We start from the raw sequence: 22234 nt of genomic DNA on the forward strand, positions 1-22234 counted from the left end.
TTTTTAGTATTTGTTTCTAAACAGTATTGTGCTTATTATTTATATATATATATATATTTTTTTTTTTTTATTTATTGAAAATAAAACTTAATTGTCTTTGTATTTTTTGTTTATATTGTAGTTGTATATATTTATATAACATGTATAAAATATATATACATGTGGTATATACATAGTATATTCTTAAAAATAATTTTAAAAATATATTTTCCGATTTTCTTTTATTTAAATTTTCACTTTTTCCAAAATTTTTTAAATTTTTTAACGCGTCTTTACACTCGTTGCTATTTCGAAAAATTCCAATTCTATGTTTTCTTAAAAATAAATTTTTTTATTTTTACCGAAATTTTTTACAATTTTGTTTTCTAAAATTTTATATATAGCTTTATATACGCGTATCTGTTTTAAAAAATTCCAATTATATATGGTATATTCTTAAAAAATATACAAATTCATGCAAACAACTCGGTTTGAAACATACATATGTATGTCAATAATTATATATATTTTATATTATAATTCGCTTTGGTTTTATTTTAATTTTTTTCAATCTTAAAATCAATCTACAACTACCTACATACTATTTTAAAAGCTAAAATTTCATACTTTCACAAATGAATAATTTTGTAATGGAATATACAGGTTTTTAACTAAATTTATTTCTAGCTTCGTCGAAGTACATATATTCTTCTTATTTGTGAGAATATATTATTTTCATTTAATTACATATTTGTTTTTGTTTTTGTTTGCAACTACTCAAAATACTCTCTAACGCTTTTGCATTCATAACAATTCACTTGCTTTCTAATATTTCAAATTGTGTTCGTACGTACTGTAGCTTACAAAAATACAAAACATATTACTATCAACTTACTTCCCTAACGTAACAAAATGCAATATGAAATCTTGTCGCCTAGGAGACTTTTATGCTATGTACCTCTCTACACCACTATAAACGCAATAGTATTTACTCGCATTTAATATGCAATATATTTCTTTCTTTTGTACTTACGCAAATATGCTTACATAGATATTTTAAATATATGCTTTATACAGTACATTTAAATATTACAGTTATTATATGAATTTTAGGTTATGTCGTATTTTTCTACCAGTTAGTAGTAGACGTAGTAACTATCAACAACTAGGAGACTTTGGCTTTATATTTTGTACACTATTTTTCTTTTATTTATTTCGTTGAGCAAATTGTCGATTGATTAAACATTTTATAGCTCGAACGAATTAGTAGAAGTAGATATTCGAGCTACACAATAATTGGGGCTTACTCAAAGAGCTTACTCAAACCGGGCTTGGGCTCATTAGTCCGGCTTGTTCAGGCAGTCTGAGCACACTTTTGAATATTGTGAATCTTTTAGACAATAAAAAAAATATTTCGATTCAACAAAAAATGTTTTAAAAGCAAATGATAAAAAATTAGCAAATCTGAAACTAATAAATTTAAGTTAATAATAAAATTTGAAATAAAAGTCTCGCAGTCTTATTCTGTTTTAAATTGTAGTATTCTATTTTCTGCACTTATTTATATGGCTTGCCTTAAAAACACTGTCTTCATATTGTAACGATGTCCAACCAGCTTTATTTTAAAATCTGGAGGGCTCTTGATCGTCGGGTAAATTACTGAGACCGGCAGTATTCCCATATTTGCTTTCGAGTAAAATGTCTTCAAGTACGATATGCCTTTGCCACCAGTTTGTTTGAGCTCTAGCAATTTATTTTTTCTGTGTAAGGGTTTGAACTAAAATTTTATCAAAATCGAATAACCAAAGCTTATCTTAAAATAATTTTTTCAAAGCATGATAAGCCTTTGTTGTCGTCAAATCTCTATTTGTCTTGTAACGCCTGGATTTATTCGTAAGATAAAGAGGTCAGCGAACTTTAAATTGTTTTTGCTTGATAATAGGGAATAGCTTTATAAGCTTACAGTAGGTAAGGCCCGACTTTTTAATTTTAGAAAAAATCACGGTTGACTCTTGAACCCATGGATCATAAAGTGTTAGTAACGTAGTGGATTTTTTTAGCCTTCAGTTTGCCGCGAAGTTTGTTATACCACGACGAAAACATCGGAGGCCCTTTAAAATATATGTTGGTATATAAATGATCAGCAGCATAAGCAGAGTCGTTTTAGTCATGTCCGTCTGCCTGTCCGCCTGCCTGCCCGTTTGTCTGTATATACGCGAACTAGTCTCTCTTTAATATAATTTTGCGTACGTCCTTTACAAAAAGCTACTCAATTGTCGGAACTGCCGATATCGGACCATTATATTGGTATATATGTAGTTGCCTTACAAACTGAACGCTCAAATACATTCGTTTTTAAATTTGGCGAGATATTTTCAACTCAATTTGGTATTGAGTTTTGTCAAAAAAAAAAGGTTTAATATCCGAAGAAATTGTTCAGATCGAACCACTATAGACGCCAAATGCCATACGAGCTGACCGGTTAAAATCAAGTTCTTGTATGAATTCTTTGGTATTTGTGACAGGTATTATAGCTTCGGTGCTATTTTGACTCAAGTCTGATACACTTTTGAGCGCTCACGCCAAACCTACATATGACTTTTACCAGTCTATATTACATCTTATTTGATAAAATAATGTTTTCTTAGAAGTGATTCAAAAGCATTTGGCTAACATTTTTAAAATTATGCCAGATTAATAGAATTGACTGCAGGCTTAAGCCAATCTATTCGCCATTATTTGGCGATTGTGAATCAAACTCACAACTGATATAAAGGAAATAAGTTGACTGGTATAAACAAGTGGAGATACTATAGAAAAACGTTATACTTCTTGCTGAGCTATTTTAATGAGTTTCACAGGATAACCATATTGCTCCTTTCACATGTAAACTTTTCACAAGCAAGAATATCTAAAACAAATGTGGCGAATCGAAGATGATTTTTGTAACATATAGCCAAATGTGAAATAATTTTAGTATTTATACAACATGTATTTATAACGCAATTATAAAATTTTAATTGAATCTTCATTAAATCTATAATTATTTCTTAAACATTTTTTAGTTTGTTTATCAATCGAGAATTTTGCTCTCAAATTGGAATTTCTGTTTTAATTTTTTTTCGTTTTTGCTACAAAGCATACATTTTATCACTACACTTGTTCTTCAGCTAAGCTGTTAGCACAAGTAATTTAAGCATTATGTATTTTTATTAATTTTTTTTTTTTTAAATATATGAATAAAATGTTTAAGAAACCGATAATTGGAGCATGCATTCGTTGGTTGCTCGTTGGGGGACGTTGGGAGGGCCTTGCCGCTGTTGTACACACTTATAGCGCTTATATATACTAAGTAATTAAATCTGTAGCTTATGCTATGTACAAGCACAAATAATTATATAACTATACATATATTTGTATTGTATATATCTGCAATAGTTTTTTAGTTGCTCCTTATTCAAATAAAAACGTCTGCCTGCCTACAGACGCAGACGCAGACGCAGACTCTCACATGCAAATGTAATAAATAAATCAGTTCCGCTTGGCTGCTTTGCAGCGCATATGACACATACTCAATCGCATAAACATATACATACATACAAGTCCATACATATAAGGAGATGTGTGCGTGCAAGTAAATTTCTCGGCATATGCCAGCCCCAATCCACCTGTACATTACTAAGCCTGACATCAAAAGCATTTCAAGCGCACACACATGTCTGCATACGTGTATACCAAAATTATATATATATATATATATATGTATGCGTATGTATGTGTGCAGATTCCTTCAATCAATTTGTTGCGATAATAACGACCTCGGGTTTATTGCAGCTGCAGCAGTAGCTCAAGACCATCACCCGCAACATTACCAACAACATCGCCACCACCACTTGTGGCATGCCACAGCCATAAATGTGCCTGCATGCTGTTGCAGCTGCACGTTTTTCGGTTTGCCTTCATTTGCCTGCTGCCGTGTGCCATTTCTTCATTGCTGGCTTATAACATTTCCACATTGGAAGTACCGTTGCAGTTGGTTGTGCGCGTCGTCTTGGTGATCTGCTGGTTGTTGATTATCGGCGGCGGAGTGCCACACCAAACCACCTGTGCATGCAAATTCGTTAGTTGTGGGTAGAAAGCAAGGCATGAAAGAGAGGGAAGAGAGAGAGAGAGAGAGTAAAAAAAGCCGTTATATTAGATGTGAAATTTGCATCAAATTGCATTTCCCTGTACGTAATTTTTTTATATTTTTTATATTTTTTTTCTCGTTTTTTATGTTTTTGTTTTTCTTTCCTCGTTACTGGCACTCACTCACCTTCCGGAATGCTTTGCGAAAATTGTCCGACAGGAAAGCATATAGTATTGGATTAATGCAGGAGTTCGTGTATGCCAGTACGTGTGAGATGATTTGAATAATAACCGTTAGATGCGTGGATGCATACATATCCAATGCCTTCAGAACGAGTATAACCTGTAAATGAAGGAATATAGAAAGATATACTATCAGTATCATATGTATGAATGGGTGTGCGTGTAGTTGGTGGAGAGGATCTACTGAAAATGTGATATACATAAAACGGAAATATGAGGCCACATGTCAGTTGTGTCGGTTTCAGTGTGACATACAGATTCGATTAGCTTTTGAGCAGGTAATTCATATGTCCCACAAGAGCTACTTTTGCATATCAAGTCAAGATAATCGAGAAAGTGCTTCTAGAACAATCACAGATGGCGTGAGAAGAACATGAAAATGGAAATATCATAAATTAGCTGGCTGAAAAAATCGTTTTCTAGAGGTCAGCAAAGTAGGCCTCCTTGTGTCGAAAACAACTCACTTTGACTAAAATTTATACTTGAGAATTAAGAAATCGCAACCATCGTTAGCTTCCTCATGCCCAATATTTCTTTGAGGACATTTTTGACTGTCATCCTAGAAGGAGAAAAGTTACCGTATACATATCTCAGCGCTCTTTGATTATGCTGCGGGATTTTTTTTAGTTCAAAAAACAGTTATCGAATCACCTACGGAAATAGTTGTTTTACCGACACGCCCGCTTCCACACAATGTTAAAACAAAACTGAAACTTTGATACTAGCTGCTTACAATAAAACATTTTTCTTACGATAGTGGCGCCGTCGGGCGGTCAGACTAAATCCTTATTGGACTCCCCTCGTAGCATAACGGGGGGTGATTTAAGAGAATGAAGTTTGTCTAATATTTTTCTAGCTCCTATATATTCAGTATAAAATTTCCTATAAATACACAGTTCGCCTAAAAATGAGCCATGAGTTATGTGAGTCCATCTTTGGACATTCCATCAAGCGCCCTTCTTGTATACCACTATCATATATTCATATTGCCATTCAAAATATTTATTAAACTCATATACATTTTTTTAAGTCGATTAGCCAAGAACATCCAAAAACTTTTCCAATTTAAAAGCTTATTCAGCTTACAAGACGAGCGCTCGAGCGTTAAGGCAGCTGTCTGCTGTCAGTAGCCGACAACAATCTGTAAACTGAGCTGTGGCTGTTGACAGGCTGCTTTGCATTGCCTTCATCTGAGCGCTTGCCAGAAGAGTCACTGAGGCGTTGAGTTCATTTTACTTGCGGCGTGCGCTTCGAATGCAAGCAGCTGAAGCTCGTCAGCTCATTTTCTCACTTGCACTTTCACAGTTCTGATTTTGCCGACGCCATTTGCTGTGAAATTTTGTTCAACGCCTTAGGTTATGCAAAAGTTTTTTTGAAAAACTTCTGCTTTTTCGCTATATCCTTTTTTTATGTCCTTCCATACGAACGGCACATGCATGATGCTTTGAGTGACAATTAAAGTATTTTATTATATATTTTGAGATTTTCAACTATGTTGTCGGTATAAAGTAGTAGAAAATAGTTATTAGAACCACATAACATGCATCTGCTCGGCTTTTTAGCAAAATGGTTATGAATTTAAAATTTTGATTTCAATTTAAAAGCTTTTACTTGCTATTAAAAGTGAAACTCATGTCCATTTACGTGCATATGATATTAAAGTATATATGCGTATAAGTGTTCATTTAAGTGGCTAGGCATTGAAAATTGCAACAACAAGTGGCAGCTCAACGAATTTCATTGTATTCCTGTACACTATATACTTCTATTGAAATCTGCGTTAAGTGCTTTTTATTCTGTGAATGCAATACAATTTTTTCTTATTTGGAGAAAAAATTGTTAGCACTTTCTATAACACTGAATTATTGAAGGCCTCCAATATATATCATATATAAATTTGTTTCCGTAAAACCCAGTTTATGCGAGTCATTAAAGAACAGAGCGGAAAATGCTTCCTTGCTAGCCGCTAATGCAGTGTATGTACATAGGGATGGTCTTATTCTAAACCCATGCATTACTTGTTTGTAACTTTGCTCCATATATACCTTAAATATTACCAATTATTTTAATAAATTAAGAACCCTACGTCAGCAATATCGAAAAAACGATTCACATTTTCTTTTAAGAATATGTTTGAGTGGTACAAAGCATTCAGTGAAGGTCTTGAAGTAATCGAATACTTGCCTCGCACGTGTCGTTGTTCGTCGCGTTAGAGTGACAGCAAAGGATCTTAACATATCTTATGAATCGACTCAACATATTTTGGTTAATGTTTTGGGTATGTATCATGTCAAGCTTAGACTCGTATCAAAAGACCTGACTCTTTTGCAAAAACGACGTCTGTAAGTGGTAGCAAAAGAGCTGATTGCCAAGGTAGCTGTGGAGCCTACATTCGTATATAAATAACGTTTTACAGTATTTTTAAGTATTAGAGCGGTTCAAATTCTTCGTTACATTCGTGGAACCCACTTTTACGATACAATTTCTTTAACTAATTCTCCATATAACAAGTATTTCCGTTGTGTGGAAAGCCAAATGCACACCCGCCCGACTGATAGTCTTCGCACCACTAATGTCAATAGTAGCAAATTGCAAATGAAATTACACAGAATTAAAGTACAAATTCGATGCCATTTATTATGCATTGCCTTGCTGCCTACACAATTACCGTGACCACCTACCGCGCCCATGCCCGCACAACAGCAACACTTGCATTTGCATGGACATACCAAGAGTAGGTGTTCATTTATTGAACTCACCTACACAAGTGCGAACAGAGATGCTAATGGATAGGTACTTATGCTACATATAGTACTTGGTTCAACATCGGGCACGCTTGCACTTGCATAGATAGCTCCCATTTGTTGTGCCATGGCATACAACACATCTGTTTGCTAAGCTCACTTGTCGAACATATGGGTGTCCATTAAAACAAATTAGTGAATGCGACTGAAGGAATGCATCGTTCTGTATACACCTACTTTTTAAATACCATACTATTTTCAGCAAATTAATTGCTTAGTGCAAAGTGACTACGTGACAAAATGCGTTGAAAGACTTTGTGCTTTTTTTGGGTGTATGTACATTAGGGTGGTCCTAACAAAATTCTAAATGGAAGAGTTTTTGTGATATACTCAAAACTGTTGTCCCTAAGACTGAGGGACTAGCTTGCGATTAGAAGGACATGGCTAAATCTATTCAACTTTTCACGCTGTTCATTTATATATAAACTTTATAGGGTCTCCGACGTTTTAGGGCCTAAAAAAGTTTTTTGGAGTTCCCTTAGGTGAAGGAATGTTGTGATAAGTTTTCACCTACCTTTAAGTACCACCTTAATATCTCATACATTTACATACTTGTATGTATGGGCGAAATGCAATCAATATGCCATCATGTGCATGAAGAATCAGGCAAATTGCAAAAACATTGCAGGCAAATTGCAACAGCTGACAGTGGTCACGACTTGCTAAATGCAAAGAAAAGCTGAGAAAAGAAAAGTGAAGTAAGGCAATATCAAAAAAAAAAATGGTTGTAGTGGCAAATGGAGCATACTGGAGTATTGCACTTGGCAAATCAATCTAATTGAAGGTGAAATTGCCATTTTTGTACGCACGAATGTTCTATGTCACTGCGCAGTTATGCACGCGAATAAGCATATTCGCCGGCTGATGAGTCAGCGCACAGTCTGAATGCAATTCTGAACCTTCCATTTCTCACGTACTCACCAATAGAATGAAAGAGCATGAATGCTGCGTCTTGTGCTGTCGACCTTTTTTCGAATTTGTAACCATGGTATGCGCTCAATTTTCTTCCATCCTCTGCTTTTACTTTACTACGTCTATTTTTGATCGGCTACTAATGATTCAGTGTTGCGCGTTTCTTTTGATGGATTCGCATTAAATCGAAATAATCATTCAAAGCTGACCGTCGCATTTTTTCATTTTCTCTCTACTTCTTCCTACCAAAGCATTTTTGGTTATCAAAAGCGACTTCTGTTTGAAACGTTTGACTGAATTCGACCGGCTTGATCCACAAAATATAACTGTTAAATATTTTTTTTTTCTGAGCCATTAAGTCCAGTCCAGAAAGTTTCCGGAAATTGTCATTTAAACTGTTCGCGGTAAATATTTTTCAGCATTTTTTTTATTAAATTGATAGCACTGTCTTAATTACAATGCCAAAAATGAGCGTGAGCTGTCAACCAGTCTGCTTGCAACAGCTATTGAAATCAGTCGACCTGAGTAGTGTTTTGCGATTTTTAAAATGGAAAATAATATTGAACAAAGAATTTTCATCAAATTTTGTCTTTCGAATAAAATTTTTTGTGCGAAATCGTTGTGAATGTTAGAAAAGGCTTTTGGTGAATCAATTCTATCGAAAACCCAAGTTTCCGACTGGTACAAAGCCTTTAAGGATGGTCGAGAAACCGTCGAAGACATGCCTCGTTCCGGTCGTCCTTCGACGTCTACCACTGACGAAAAAAGTGAAGGAAATCGTGCCCGTAAATCGTGATGCGAGTGTTAGAGAGATAGCACTTAAGCTAAACATCGGGCGTGCAGCAGCTCGTTTGATTTTGACCGATAATTTGGGCATGAGATGCGGCTTGTTTCAAAAGAGCTGAATTTTTTGCAAAAAGAAATGATTTTCCCCTATCTTTATAAAAATCTTTATTATCGCTTTTAAAATTGGCCCCGAGACAAGCATGCTAATGTTTAATCCATTTTTCCATACATTTTCCCGAAGCGGATTTTTAAGTTTTAAAAACTGAAAAAGTCACAGGTAGCCAAATATGGCGAATGCGGTGGCTGAGCGAAGACTCTCGTTTCGTGATTGCCCAAAAAGTCAGTCATAATCATGCAAGAATATGACGGCGCATTATCGTGGTGAAAACTCCATTAACTTCCTGTCCATAAATCCGGTGATTCAACAATGTATTCTCCAAAGAAATTGTTGAGATCAGATCACTATATCATAAAGCTGCCGTACAAATTGAACGATCGGAATAAAGTTCTTGTAAGGCACCTTTGTATTTGTGAAGCATAATATAGCTTCGGTGCAACCGAAGCAACCGTTTTTTCTTGTTTATCTTGCCGATTGTTAATGAAAGCTGAAGTGTCAGTGAAGTACTAAAGACATTGTCATATAATTTCTGGCAGAAATAATCAACGAATACAATTTAACTATTAAGAGCAGAGAAGTGGTGAGCCTTATGAAAGTAGTTGGATAAGCAAATGAATGCTGTATGAGATTACTTTGATAACAATTTAGGTAATCGGAAAGTCATCTGCATTTCTGAATATATGTACATATATAAAAGGTTTATGCGACATAAATATTCAATTTCTAACCAGTGAATATTCATATTTATTTCCTACGCGATTCAACAGAACCAATTAAATTTACATTTGTGGCTGTATGAACATTTCAAAGTCCGTTTTATCAACAACCGCTATTCGCCGAATGGTAAATACCATAATATTTTCATTGAACTTCTCATGGCCAATTTACGCCAAAATGTATTAATTGAAATATGTGTACATACATATATGTATTTGAATGAGCTCGTAGAACAATTGCGCACTTATTTGCAACTTTTTAAATGGTGGTTATGATGTTCCATAGGCAGAATGAAAAACTTACATATAAAAGAATAAATTCCAATATACATATGTAGAATATATTTATTCAAATGCTTTATTAGTTGCTGATATGAGCAAAATCCGCATAAACGGTTTAAGGCTCTAAATAAATTAATTCAACAAAATAAATTGATTGCAAATGAACACACAAAAAAGAATAAAAGATATATAGAATACATACATATTCTTTACAAATACAAGTACTAGCTTCATGGCAACGAAATCAGTTTGCATAACCAAAACTAAATAAATCCAAATAAATATTGCTACGTAATTGACCAGAAATATTTATTTTGACTTTGACCCAATTACACAGTTTGCTATGAAAGCATTTAATTTGATATTTTCAAGAAAATTAAACTTAAATTCTGGCTTTGGGAATAAAATGGAAATTAAAAAGAATTTTGGAATTTTGAGATCAGATGGGTTTCTTGAGCTTTGTTAAGGCTAAAGAACGAAGTATCGGGGCAAACGCATATTTTTCTTCTAAATAGAGAATTAATATTATACTGATATCGGGGATGTTCAATTTAAGATGATTGTTTCTGATAACGATCATTCAGAAACAAATAGCCCCAAACTTGGAAGAAAAACACCTATTTCTATTTTAAATTTATGTTATTGGTCTATTCTCAATTTTTTCTAAACAATTGCGATTTCTGATGGAGTCAAGACAGATCATCATTAAATTTAAATACCTATGAAATGCAAACGATTTTCAGGTATTGAGAGATGAACGTTCTTCCAAAATACTTTCCTAAGAGAGACTCTTTTTTGCTCACGAAGGGAAATATAGTCCATATTCTAAAATTTAATAAATTACTATAAAACTATTAAAAAAATATGCCAATAAAGTGATTAGGTCCTTCCAGTGCCAAACGAGAGATTTTTTTAAACTTTTTTGACGTACGCGTTGGTTTGAAATATTTTTAAATCAAGCATTTTAAAAATTTACACTTAATTGCCTCTAGTATTGCGCTCTATATGAACTAAAAGGTGCAATATTATCATTACTTTTTATAATAAGATTGTTTTGTTTTTATTCTTTTTAAATTTTTTATTTTTATACCCTAAACAGGTATGTATATTAAGTTTGTCGCGAAGTTTGTAACACCCAGTAGGAAGCGTCGGAGAACATACAAAATATACATATAAATGATAAGCATGATGAGCTGAGTCGATTTAGCCATGTCCGTCTGTCTGTATATATGTGAACAAGCCAATGAGTTTTTAAGATATCGATCTGAAATTGCATACGTCAAGAAACTACTCGTTTGTCGGAAACGCCAATATAGGATCACTATAGGATGTTGCTACCATACGAACTGAATGATCAAAATCAAGTTCTTGTATTAAAACATTTTTTATTTAAAGAGATATGTTCACAAAACTTGGCACGAATTATTATCCAAAGCAATGATATAACCTTCGAAGTAAGTTTTTAGATCGTGCCACTATGGCATATAGCTGCCATACGAACTGATCGATCAAAATCCAATCCTTGTATAGAAGAATTTTTATTTGATGAGATATGTTCACGTAATTTGTCACGGATTATTGTCCAAGGCTTGGCAGTCTATAGAAGAGAGTTCTAATTTTGTTATAAAACCGGAACTTTTAACTGCGGGTGATATTATGGAAGACACGCCTTAGTGGCGCTATTGTTAAAGAGTTTTGCGCTGGCGGAGTTCTGAGGATTCGCTATATTCCTTTAAGTATCAAGGTTCAGAAACCTTTTTAATATTTTAAAAAACTGAGACAGTTGAAGTTGAGCTGTTAGTGTATTTGACGTATATATTTTTTATTAATAGTTTCTCCAAATTAGCTCTTTAGAACTTTTTGAAGTCGAGTGGAGTTGTTAATATTCGTCCGCATGACAATTTGAAATTGAATCACTCGAATTGAATTGAAAGTTATTAGTTTCATTATTTTAGCCTTATATTCCATACGTAACTACCGTACTAGTACAGTGTCTTTTCTCAATTTCGTTGCAGTTTTTGTTTAAGCTTCACATTTTTGTGTGCGGCAAAACTTTTTTTTTTCTATTTTATGAAAATTTGTATGTCAGAGGCAATATTTTGTATTTACTACTTCTACAAAAATTTTCTTAAAATCCTTTCAACCAAGGTCTTATAAACTCAAACTAAAGACATTTTTTCCAGTTATTTAGTAAAATTTGAATTTCAGAAATTTTTTTACAATATTTGTATGAAACAAAAGTAAACTAAATACTTTAGTACTACTAACATATAGGTATAAGTTTATTTCTATTTGTAGAGAGACATATACAAGCAATATATATATAAAAATCCATCTTCACATACATACATACATTTAAATTTAATATTTGCTTGAAATCAACCTTGTTGAGTTTTTGGACTGCATACATATGTATATGTTTATAAATACATATGTATTTACTTAGGGACGGTATTGATGTTTTTCCAGTAGCATGACCGGACGCACTGTGAAACATATAAATGCAATATATGCACCTACATTAAACATCTGGTTTGTTTACAAAATATGTTTTCACTGTACTCGTATTATATGCATAAATATTTGCAAACATACCATTGGTATATGGGCGACCTTTTTACTATGCAAATAAATGTGCCCTGTAGGAAATACGTTATATAACTTTGAAAGACAATTTATCAAAAAAAAAATTTTTTTTTGCCTCTACTCTATAATCAAGAATTTATAGCTTTTTGCAAACATTTTCATAAAAGTCTATGAAAAGCTTCCATAATAATATTGTACAACATGTCATTAGGACGAGTTGCATTAAGAACGAAACTGCCGCTGAATTTTTTGCAACACTATCTCTCTTTTAGCTACTATATCTTTACCATAGTTAATTGGGATTAAACGGGTTCGAATGTTCCTTAGTGCTACGTCTAAAAAGTTCTCAATGGTTAGCGATTTGGTTAGATAGAAACATCGTGGTTGCTTAACAAAGCGAAACTGTGTTAAGCAACAAAATATCAGTCGATACAAGTATATTGATGGTTCCCCCTTCAGCTGGAGCAGTTTTGAGGATTAGATGACAAAGCTTCATAGATCAAGCAACTCAATAATTTCAACAATATTTTATTTCTTGCTGCCAAGCCCTAGCGTTCTCAGCAAAAATTTCATCCAGCATTATGAACAAAATGAAATCCATTTTGTGTAGCAGAGACCCTTTGTTTCTCAAGTGTGCTCGATTTCCTCCCTTTGTCTCTTTCAGACAACTTTTTCGAGATTTTTAACTGTTTTAATTAAAGAAAAATTTAATATAAGGTCGACTTTGAGTCCAGGCAAATGCAGAATTTATATATGTATATAAATGTGTATACAAATAGACCAGCTTGACGGCAAAAATGTGAAAGCTTTACAAAATACACATTCCACCCGTAAAAAGTTTTCGTATTGTTATGTTGATATTAATATCACTCATACGCCATGTCGAACAGCTAGCCACATGCGCTACGCATGTGATTTATTGAGTGATTTCATTCAATTTCATACTTTATAGCCTTTTCTTAAGTGAAACGTTAGCTGCGAGTAATATTACGCTTGTGAAGAGGACAAGTCAAACGAAACTTCGGAAAATATTCATATTTATTATGAACAGTTGTTAAGAGTTCTGTGGTATGTATTTACATAAAAGGTTCAAGTAGATGTACATATTTGTGTGTTATTGAAAGTCATCTCATTTATATGCGTATAAAAATAGCATATGTGTTATAGTTGAGAAGTGCGTATGAATGTAAGTGTATAAGTTGAGTGTTCGAATATCGTTACATACGCGTTTAAATTAGTTATTGTAAGTGCTTTAATGGGAGATATTAACCAACATTCTGTACAGAATTTTCAATCATAGATATCATCAAAAAGAAGTCAGTAAGGATATCAGTGCAAGAAGATAACTCTGAACTAGATCAAGTGTAGAATGCTTACCCTATTTAAAAATGCGCTAGACTCAATGGAAAAGAATAAAGTATCGATAACTGATAGGATATCTGATACTTGGTGTATTGATTCTAGCAGAATGTACTTAGAACGGTGCATTGCCAGGATTGAAAGTTCTAGGGGAGGATGATATAATTATGCTACAGATTCTTCGTTATCACAAGTTTTTTATGTGGTGGGTCCCAAGCCCCAGCGGAGTTCGCCTTCTCACTTTAGCCTGTCTCCAAATGAATGTCTATGGGCTGTCTTCAGTCGTGAGCTGAACTTTCCTCACTACGCTAAAATAGTATGTGATTTCTTAGTGAGTAGGGAGCAAGTATAATCATCAACCGAGCTTAGTTACTGTCCTCGGAGTTTTTAAAAAATATTCATATTTAAGCTAATGTACTCTTTAAAGGAGGAAGCAGAGAACGTGAGGGTGTTCCAGTAAGCGTTCCTCTCTCAAAGATATTTTACATATAATTTAGCCCAATGCACTTATTCACTTTACTTCAATATCTTTCAGTGCCGCTTAGTGTAAATTTAAGTTCTCACTAAAATATTTGAAATATAGTTTCCTAACTGTGATCAAGTGCTCACAAGTCGGCTGCCCTTTTGCCAGTAATTTGTTTTTTAGCTCTCGGTAAATCAAATTATGAAGCCAGTAATTAATTTATAGGCAGAGATATACTATTTACAAGCTATTGCAAACTGATCACGTAATTGCAGTTGATACTTTATATGTTAAGTATAGTAGATAGTGAGTGAATAGGGCAAGATTAATTGGACTAATTTGCCTTATTTTCCGTCTTAGTTTGAGAACAAAAATATTTCAACGTCAACTTTCTAGCGAAAACTCTGGAGTCGAGGAACAAGTGTACAGCTGTTTCCATCGAGCCTTTCTCCAAACAACTTCAACGATTGACGTATACTGGTAAAAATTTGCATCTCTATCGATAGTGTTTTTAAGAATCTTTTCCACAAGGTGTTCGGTATAAAAATATCTGTGCTAAGAATTGATTTGGAACTTACATGTATTGGTAGCCAACATATGGCAAACGCACACACAACCACAACAACCATACGAGTTACACGCCGTTTGCCCTTCCTGTAAAAGAAATAAAGAAGAAAATATTTAAATAAAGGAATAGGAAAAGAAGTTTTCGAAACTACAAAACTTTGAGTTCCGTTATTAAATGCTGATACGGAGACCATAAAGTCTTCTAGAGACTACTACTTTAATTCAAGATAAATGCGCATGTTATATGCTTGTTTTGTTTGCGTTGTTTCTTTGTGTCTCCCCAGAAAATTGCAGACATTTTTTCCCTAGAGGCTTATGATGCCAGTGAAAGTTATTATTGTTGGGTATGAGATGTTTTCAAGCTTCTCTTAAATAGCAATAACTTAAATGAGGCGCCGAAATACATTTAACATCAAAATTGAGGGGCTAACAACACTTCTTATGTTCGTGTGATGATCTCCATATGTCAATTGGCGTGTGTTTCACAGCTGTTTATTTACGTCACAAAAAGTGTATCTGGCGATTTTTACGATAATTTTGTGTTTTCTATGGAATTACGTCTACGGAGTCGTTGAAAATGTTGCAGAAGTGTCTTGTGCAATCTGCTTTATCACAAACATGTAAGTACTTGAGTGGCACAAAGCATTTAGTGAATGTCGAGAGGACATCAACAATTTGTCTCAAATCTGTTATTAATGATAACATTGAAAAAGTTTAAGAATCAGTGCTTAAAAATCAGTGCAATCTCAACATCTCTTATGGATCGCCTCAAACCAAAGCACCTGAATGCGCAATTTAAATGAACTAGTCCGAGTCAAATTTGATCTTGAGTCGACATAGCTAAAAACATCCTTTAAGCATTCAACATTTTATTTTTCTTCTTTGTGTTTCTCGTTTTTTTTTGTAGCTTTGCTTTGGTTGGCTTTGCCTGCAATAATTTACCTTTGATTTTTTTTTTTTAATTTTATCATTCCGTTAACTATTATTTTTCCAACATTTTTTTTCCAATTTCTTGTTCAGTAACCTTTTGTGTCGTTTTATCGCCTCTTTCTTTTTATTTTTTCACTGACTATGCCTTTGTTTCTTCAATTTTTTTGTTTTAATTTGCTTATTTTTTCGCTTCGTCTCTTTATTCACTTTATTTGTTTTCTTTTCATCCACTCTGATTTACTTTGCAATCCTTTTTGCCTCGCTTACTTTGTGAGTAACAATTTCAGCTTTTTCTGTTGAAAGCTGATCTGTACTATAATATTTATTTCAATCTGCTTACTTAAATTTGTCCCAAGAAGTTATTGTTGAATTAATTGCAATAGTGCTTCAGTTCGTAAATGAATCTCCACTGGTAACACTTTTTCGAAAGTTACCTTCTGCACTTAAGTAACTATTAGTGTATATAATTAAATTGTAAACAGAACGATTTGAACAATTCTGTAATTAAATTTTTCGTTTCAAGCATGAGCACGCAACGTTTTCGCGGATTTTTTATGATGCCAAATATCGTAGGATTAACAGAATTTAACGGAAGCGGAGAAATTGAATGAGAGAAGAATCTTCTTGCGTTACTTTTTTTCAAAGCTTTTCTTTTCGCAATCCGAATTATGTTTGTGTGTGTTCGAATGTGTATGTGTAATTAAAGCTTGCTACTCACAAGCTTAGCTGTCAATGAATCACTTTCTTTGGCTTAATACTCTTTTTCTTACCTTGATTCTGCCGATGGTTTACAGCCGGGCGCGCTCTTCCATAGGCGTGCCAGCATGCACATATACAAGAAGAAGATCAACGTTAGCGGTGTAACGTATGATGAAGCGGCAAAAGAGACCTGCAACAGTAGAGTGAATGTATTTTAGTGGAAGAAGATTTCATAGTAACAAATAAAAATTTTATATCTGGAAATTAGATAAAATTTAAGAAACTTCGTTTAATTTGCGAATTTATATATGAAATATGAGAAAAGTGCTTTTTTACACGTTTTAAATTATCAATAAATTCACAAGTTTATGAATTTGCATACGCAAATGTCTTTTCTAACTGAAAGATTTATTTCATTTTAGATATGATCATAGAGATAAGGGTAAAAACTGCATTTATACAAGTATATGCATTTTCGAGTTGTATTGAAGCCACTCTTTGACTTGAGAATCCAGTAGGTTTTACACATGGCTAACGATAGATGGATTCTGATCTCGACTAACCTAAAATCTAAAATTATAGATTAAATTGCCAACAAGATCCTTCTAAGAACAATATTGACTGAAAAAGATAGCAGTAAATTGTTTATAAATAAGTAATAACAAAATTATGGTACATGTTTTTCAAGATTAGGTTGCTGGGATGCTACAATAAAACTTTTAAATGCGATACGTACGATAACCTGCAAATACCATAGTCGCACGATTTGATAAATGCAGTTTCGAGCAAAAAAAAAAAAATTCTAAAAAATAATTTCTTATGTTAGTAAAAGTCAATTATTTTAATTAAATTATTTTTTTTTTAACCAAGAAACATTTATTAAAAGTGTTAATAAAATTATTTTGTAAGAATGAAACATAAGCATAAAACACTGTACAGCTTATGCCTGTATTATGGTAAATATAATTGCCTAAAACCGTCACATAATTATTTCTTATACACATTGTACTTAAATGTTCGTTATAAATACCCGGAAGCTTTTGCTCATCACTTTATGTGTTTGTATTGTAAACTGATGGCCAGACATTTTATCGCTTGAAGGCTTGGATGCAGATTACGTATACACAGACATGCATATAGATCACGGTTGTTGTTCTAGTTAATCGCTTGCCACTTTAATTGGCAGTCATTTACACGCTCATTCATTAGTTAACATCTAAATAGTATTGTGTAATTAACGCATAATTCAAACAATCTGATAAATCTGACGTAATCCACTTTAATTCAGTTAAGGGACATATAATTTGAACAGTGTTATTTTAAGCTGCCATGGTTTATAGATCAAAGTTCTTCGATGCGATTGGCTCTGGTTTTTATTGTATAGATATGTATATATATTTGTAATTCGAGTAAATTAATTTCTATTATCATTACAATGATTATAAAAGCATTTGGTCATGGACGAATGATTTTAGGAGCAAATTATCTGAAAAATAGCAGCTCTTTTGTTCAGAAGAACTAACGGGCTTTGAACAAATGCCATATAAAACTACCATAGCCAAGTTACCTCCTATTCGAGCATGATTCAATGATCTATAATCCATTAATATATATAATATATACATTTGCACCTACAGATGTCCAGTCCTTTAAAACGCTCGCATTATCAAATATGGAAGATAGAGCTTAAGTAAGTAGAGTGGAAACGAAAAACAATCTATATAAATCCTGCAAGATAAAGTTTTCCACTTTGTAGAATGCATACTAGGTCGAGTCGGGTTTCTTACCCAACTTTAAAATTGTTGTTATGTAAACAAGTTCTGGCTTCACATATCGAACATTCTCCATATTCTGGAGTTTATAACCGTTATTCCTTCCAGTGATTCATTACCTCAACGCTTATATTTAAACTTAGTTATGGAGTTCTTCATTGCTGAATCACATTCAAAAGCTTATTACTCATAAAGCCCAACTTAGATGTAGTGGCTCCAGTTAGGTTTTAAATTCATTTGTTTATGGTTCAACTGCAGTATAAAACTTACTTTTTTGTGATAGCTCAGTGCAACATACCTTACATCGTTTTTACTTGTATTTTGGTTACAGTTATTTTCAATATTACACTGGGATATGAATATTTTTTTCCATTTCGCGAAATGAAAGCAACCAGTCGTACGATCGCTGACAACTATTTTTATATTACTGTCCATCGAAAAATTCTCACCGAAAAAAGTCATACCTGTTTGATGGATATTTCAAAACGAGGTGTCTTCAGAAAATAACGCCAGTTTGAAAATTTTTTTTTATTATGCTGATTACATGACCCGAAAAACACCAATATCATAAAAACACGTCAAATATTAGCGGCTCCCACATACAAAATAAGCAATGAATGCAGCTAAAAATTATATCGTACTTCAAAGGCTGTGTATCAACATAATAATAAGAAATTGGACTCTCCAAACCCGCAGAATTTTAAAATTCCCATTATATTTTTAACACACCTTGTATATCAATTTATCTGAATTTTTTAAAAGTATTCTTCAGAACATTTTTAACCTCAATATATTTACAGTTCTCATGACAGTCAACCGTACTATTCGCTTGTTATTTTTTACTGCAAAATTTATTGTTTCACAATGCCTTTGCAATTCGCCAATAATAGCATGGAAAAGTACAGGTGTGTTTACAGGCTCCCTCCTCTTATTCCTCTGCGTTCAACTCGTCGCCAATATGGATGCAAGGCCGCTACATTTGCATTTCTACTTTGCTCGTCTGGTGTTGTAAACGTCAATTCGCTTGCTCGTTCGCACTCTATGTACGCTTTTATAGCTTTCGTGGCGTTTTGTTTTCCAATTCATTGAATTTGATATTGTCATGGTGTTTTCGAATCCGAAATGCTGACGCTTGTCCTTATTTTTAACTATATGACTGCATTTATTTGTTTGTTCTTAAAAGCCAGCCAACTTTAATATTCAGACTTTTACTCCAATATTTTTGCATTCAGAAAAAGTTTATAAGGGGATCCATAAATATTTTGCAGTTATTTGGAATTAATGTATGCTATTGTCGCCTAAGCGGAAATTTGGTTTATAATATTACCTATGTATTCTATCTCTGATGAAAAAAAAAGACATATATATTTTTTATGATTTTATTTCTATTTTGATTTCCAACCCTCGTTTCGTTGCGATTTGAAGTACAATACATATTTGCGGAATATGTTCAATTAATCTTTAAAGTTGTTTTCTGGAACATCTAGAGCCTTAAACCATTCCGAGAAAATTCGAAAAACATAATGCTTAATGCTGGTATGCTTTAAATACTTAGCAGTTTCTCAAAAAAACAAAAGTTTTTAATATCTAAAAAAATCCAACAGTAAATGAAGCATTTCTGAACGCTTTGATTACAGTTCCATCTATAATTATTAACTTCAAAAGATATTATTTTACTTAGCGGATTAATTATAGCACTATGTTTTTCTCAATTCCATGCCAATGATTGTATATTCTTCTATTCATTTATGGTTCTCTCTCAGAGTTATCTCTTCAATTGCATTAATCATTTCAGCGTTCGATTTGTCTTTTGTGTGTACTGCATTGTGTCCGGTATTTAATTCACCTTATTTTTTCTAGAATGTTTACAATCAGTGAACCCGATTGCTTGTTAAATTCGACAAATAAAACCAAACATAAAACAAATTAATACCATTTCTGAAGCACTATACTCGACCAATGGAGTTATACATAGGTGGTACGGTAAACCTGTAAAAAGGTGGGCGGCTGAGTGCATATAACGGTAATTGCGAAGCGTTGTGTGGTTTTTCAAACAAAAGACAATTTACAGACAACAATATTGAAAATTGTCGAGCGTAAATGTGTAACAGTTATTTGCTGTGCACTTGAAGAGCGCAAGTCAACAATTTCTGCCATGTAATTACAAGTTGGGTGCGGTTAAATAAAATAAATAGTAAATAAAATTTTTTTTTACTAGTTTTACTTGAAACTTAGGGGTAAGGAAAGAGGTCCTATTTACGGGTTTAATTCTGCGGTGAACAATTAGTGACTAAAAATAGGAGTTAAAATTTTTTAGCCTTATAATACCTATTATATAATAAGTGAACTCTGTTATGACTTCCTGTCTAAGAAATTATATTAATTTTCTGGATATCTTCTATTTTCGGTAACTCTAACTGATGGTATGGACGCCCCCATAAGGTTTTTACAACTATTTTCCCTAATTTTCCGGTAAATTTTCTTAGTTCGGGAATAAGGGCGGTATTGCGTATCTCACTCTTTTAAAGTTTAAAATTTTTTGTTGCCATATTCCTTTCCAGCATGCTATTTTATTTTTAATAAAACCACCTCATTATGTAGTAGTTTTGAGCTTCAGAAACTTTTTACAGCTTTTTAAATGATTGACGGCTCAATGAGTTAATTGGAAGGAAAATATCATAAGTTTGCGTATATATAAAATTACAAATAAGTATACAAACTTGTAAATGAGTATATGGATTATTGAAAGTTATATGCGAATGTCAGTAAATAATAAGCAAATTGTGCCAACTTATTTCCCTTGTCAACACTTGCTAATAACTTTCAGAGTTCGTCGCATTTGACTGTCGTTTGTATATTCAAATATACAGATATTTGAAAATATATGGAGTGAAAAAAATGACAACTGGTGCTGCTCGACAATGACATTTAAATAATTATTTTTATTGAGAAAAGTTTGAGAACAAACTTTTTGAAATCGCAAAGGTTTAGCGAAAAGTTCTCAAACTGTATGGGGTTTTATACAATTAAGTGCAAAAAAGAAAAAAAAAAACAGCAATAATAAATACAGTTGCAGACGACGGCAAATTATAAACATAACCATATAATTTTTTCTGGTGTTATGAGTTTTTTTATTAATTATTATTAGTTTCTTAAGTCACAAATTTCGAAATTTGGTATATCGGCAGCTAATGTTATTATCATTACGGCGAGGGCACACGACTGTGATTTACTGTCACAATTTCTTGACTTTTTTTTTTATTAAATAAAATTTTAGAAAAAAATTAATTTTTATCATTCAATAATTTTTGGGATTTTATTTATAATTCTTTTTTTCAAATTTGATTCGGGTACTTAAATATACTCTTTTCTTAAAAACTGTCAAATTCGTGGCATTTTATTTTGACATATTACTAATTGTAAGCTTGGGCCTTTTTATATTGCTTTCGGTCTTTGTTTTCTATTAATCGGAGCTAAAAGTGTGGTTTCATGTTTAAATATCAGTTAAGTTTGAACTTTGCTATATTTTAAATTCAGTTCCTTGCCATTTGTGCTAAGTGGATACCATACTTTAACATATAGTTTTAATTTAGAAACCATCAGTGATACTCCCACCTCGGATCATTTGTTAGCTTTCTCGTGCTAATTTACATTTTTCATGTGCTCACGAACACTGATGAGAGAGATATTGCAATTGGATATCACGTAAACTCTTTACATTTATGGCACTCCACACTGAAATATGTGTAGTTTTATAGAATTAGGGTCTAATAAGCTCGTTGTAAAAAATTAGTTCACCGTCAGTATATACTTGGTTAGTTTCGTTCATAGAAACGAATAAAGTTTGGTGGCAAACAATTTTTCTTCACAAGCAATCTAATTAGCTTAAT

The 22234-nt window shown here is 32.9% G+C and overlaps 1 protein-coding gene across 1 annotated transcript in view; it reads right to left on the minus strand.

Moving 5' to 3' along the window:
* Positions 1-426: 426 nt before the first annotated feature.
* LOC106625394 (allatostatin-A receptor) overlaps positions 427-22234 on the minus strand; it is a 45201-nt gene continuing 23393 nt past the window's right edge. Inside the window, exons 5-8 of the mRNA XM_036376083.2 lie at positions 16644-16762; positions 14955-15030; positions 4295-4450; positions 427-4083 (exon numbers count right to left, since the gene is read on the minus strand). Coding sequence (XP_036231976.1) covers positions 3979-4083; positions 4295-4450; positions 14955-15030; positions 16644-16762 — 456 coding nt within the window. The 3' untranslated portion in view covers positions 427-3978. The remainder of the gene's footprint in view (positions 4084-4294; positions 4451-14954; positions 15031-16643; positions 16763-22234) is intronic.

Source organism: Bactrocera oleae, chromosome 5 (assembly GCF_042242935.1).
Source record: "Bactrocera oleae isolate idBacOlea1 chromosome 5, idBacOlea1, whole genome shotgun sequence".
Classification (NCBI taxonomy): Eukaryota; Metazoa; Arthropoda; class Insecta; order Diptera; family Tephritidae; genus Bactrocera; species Bactrocera oleae.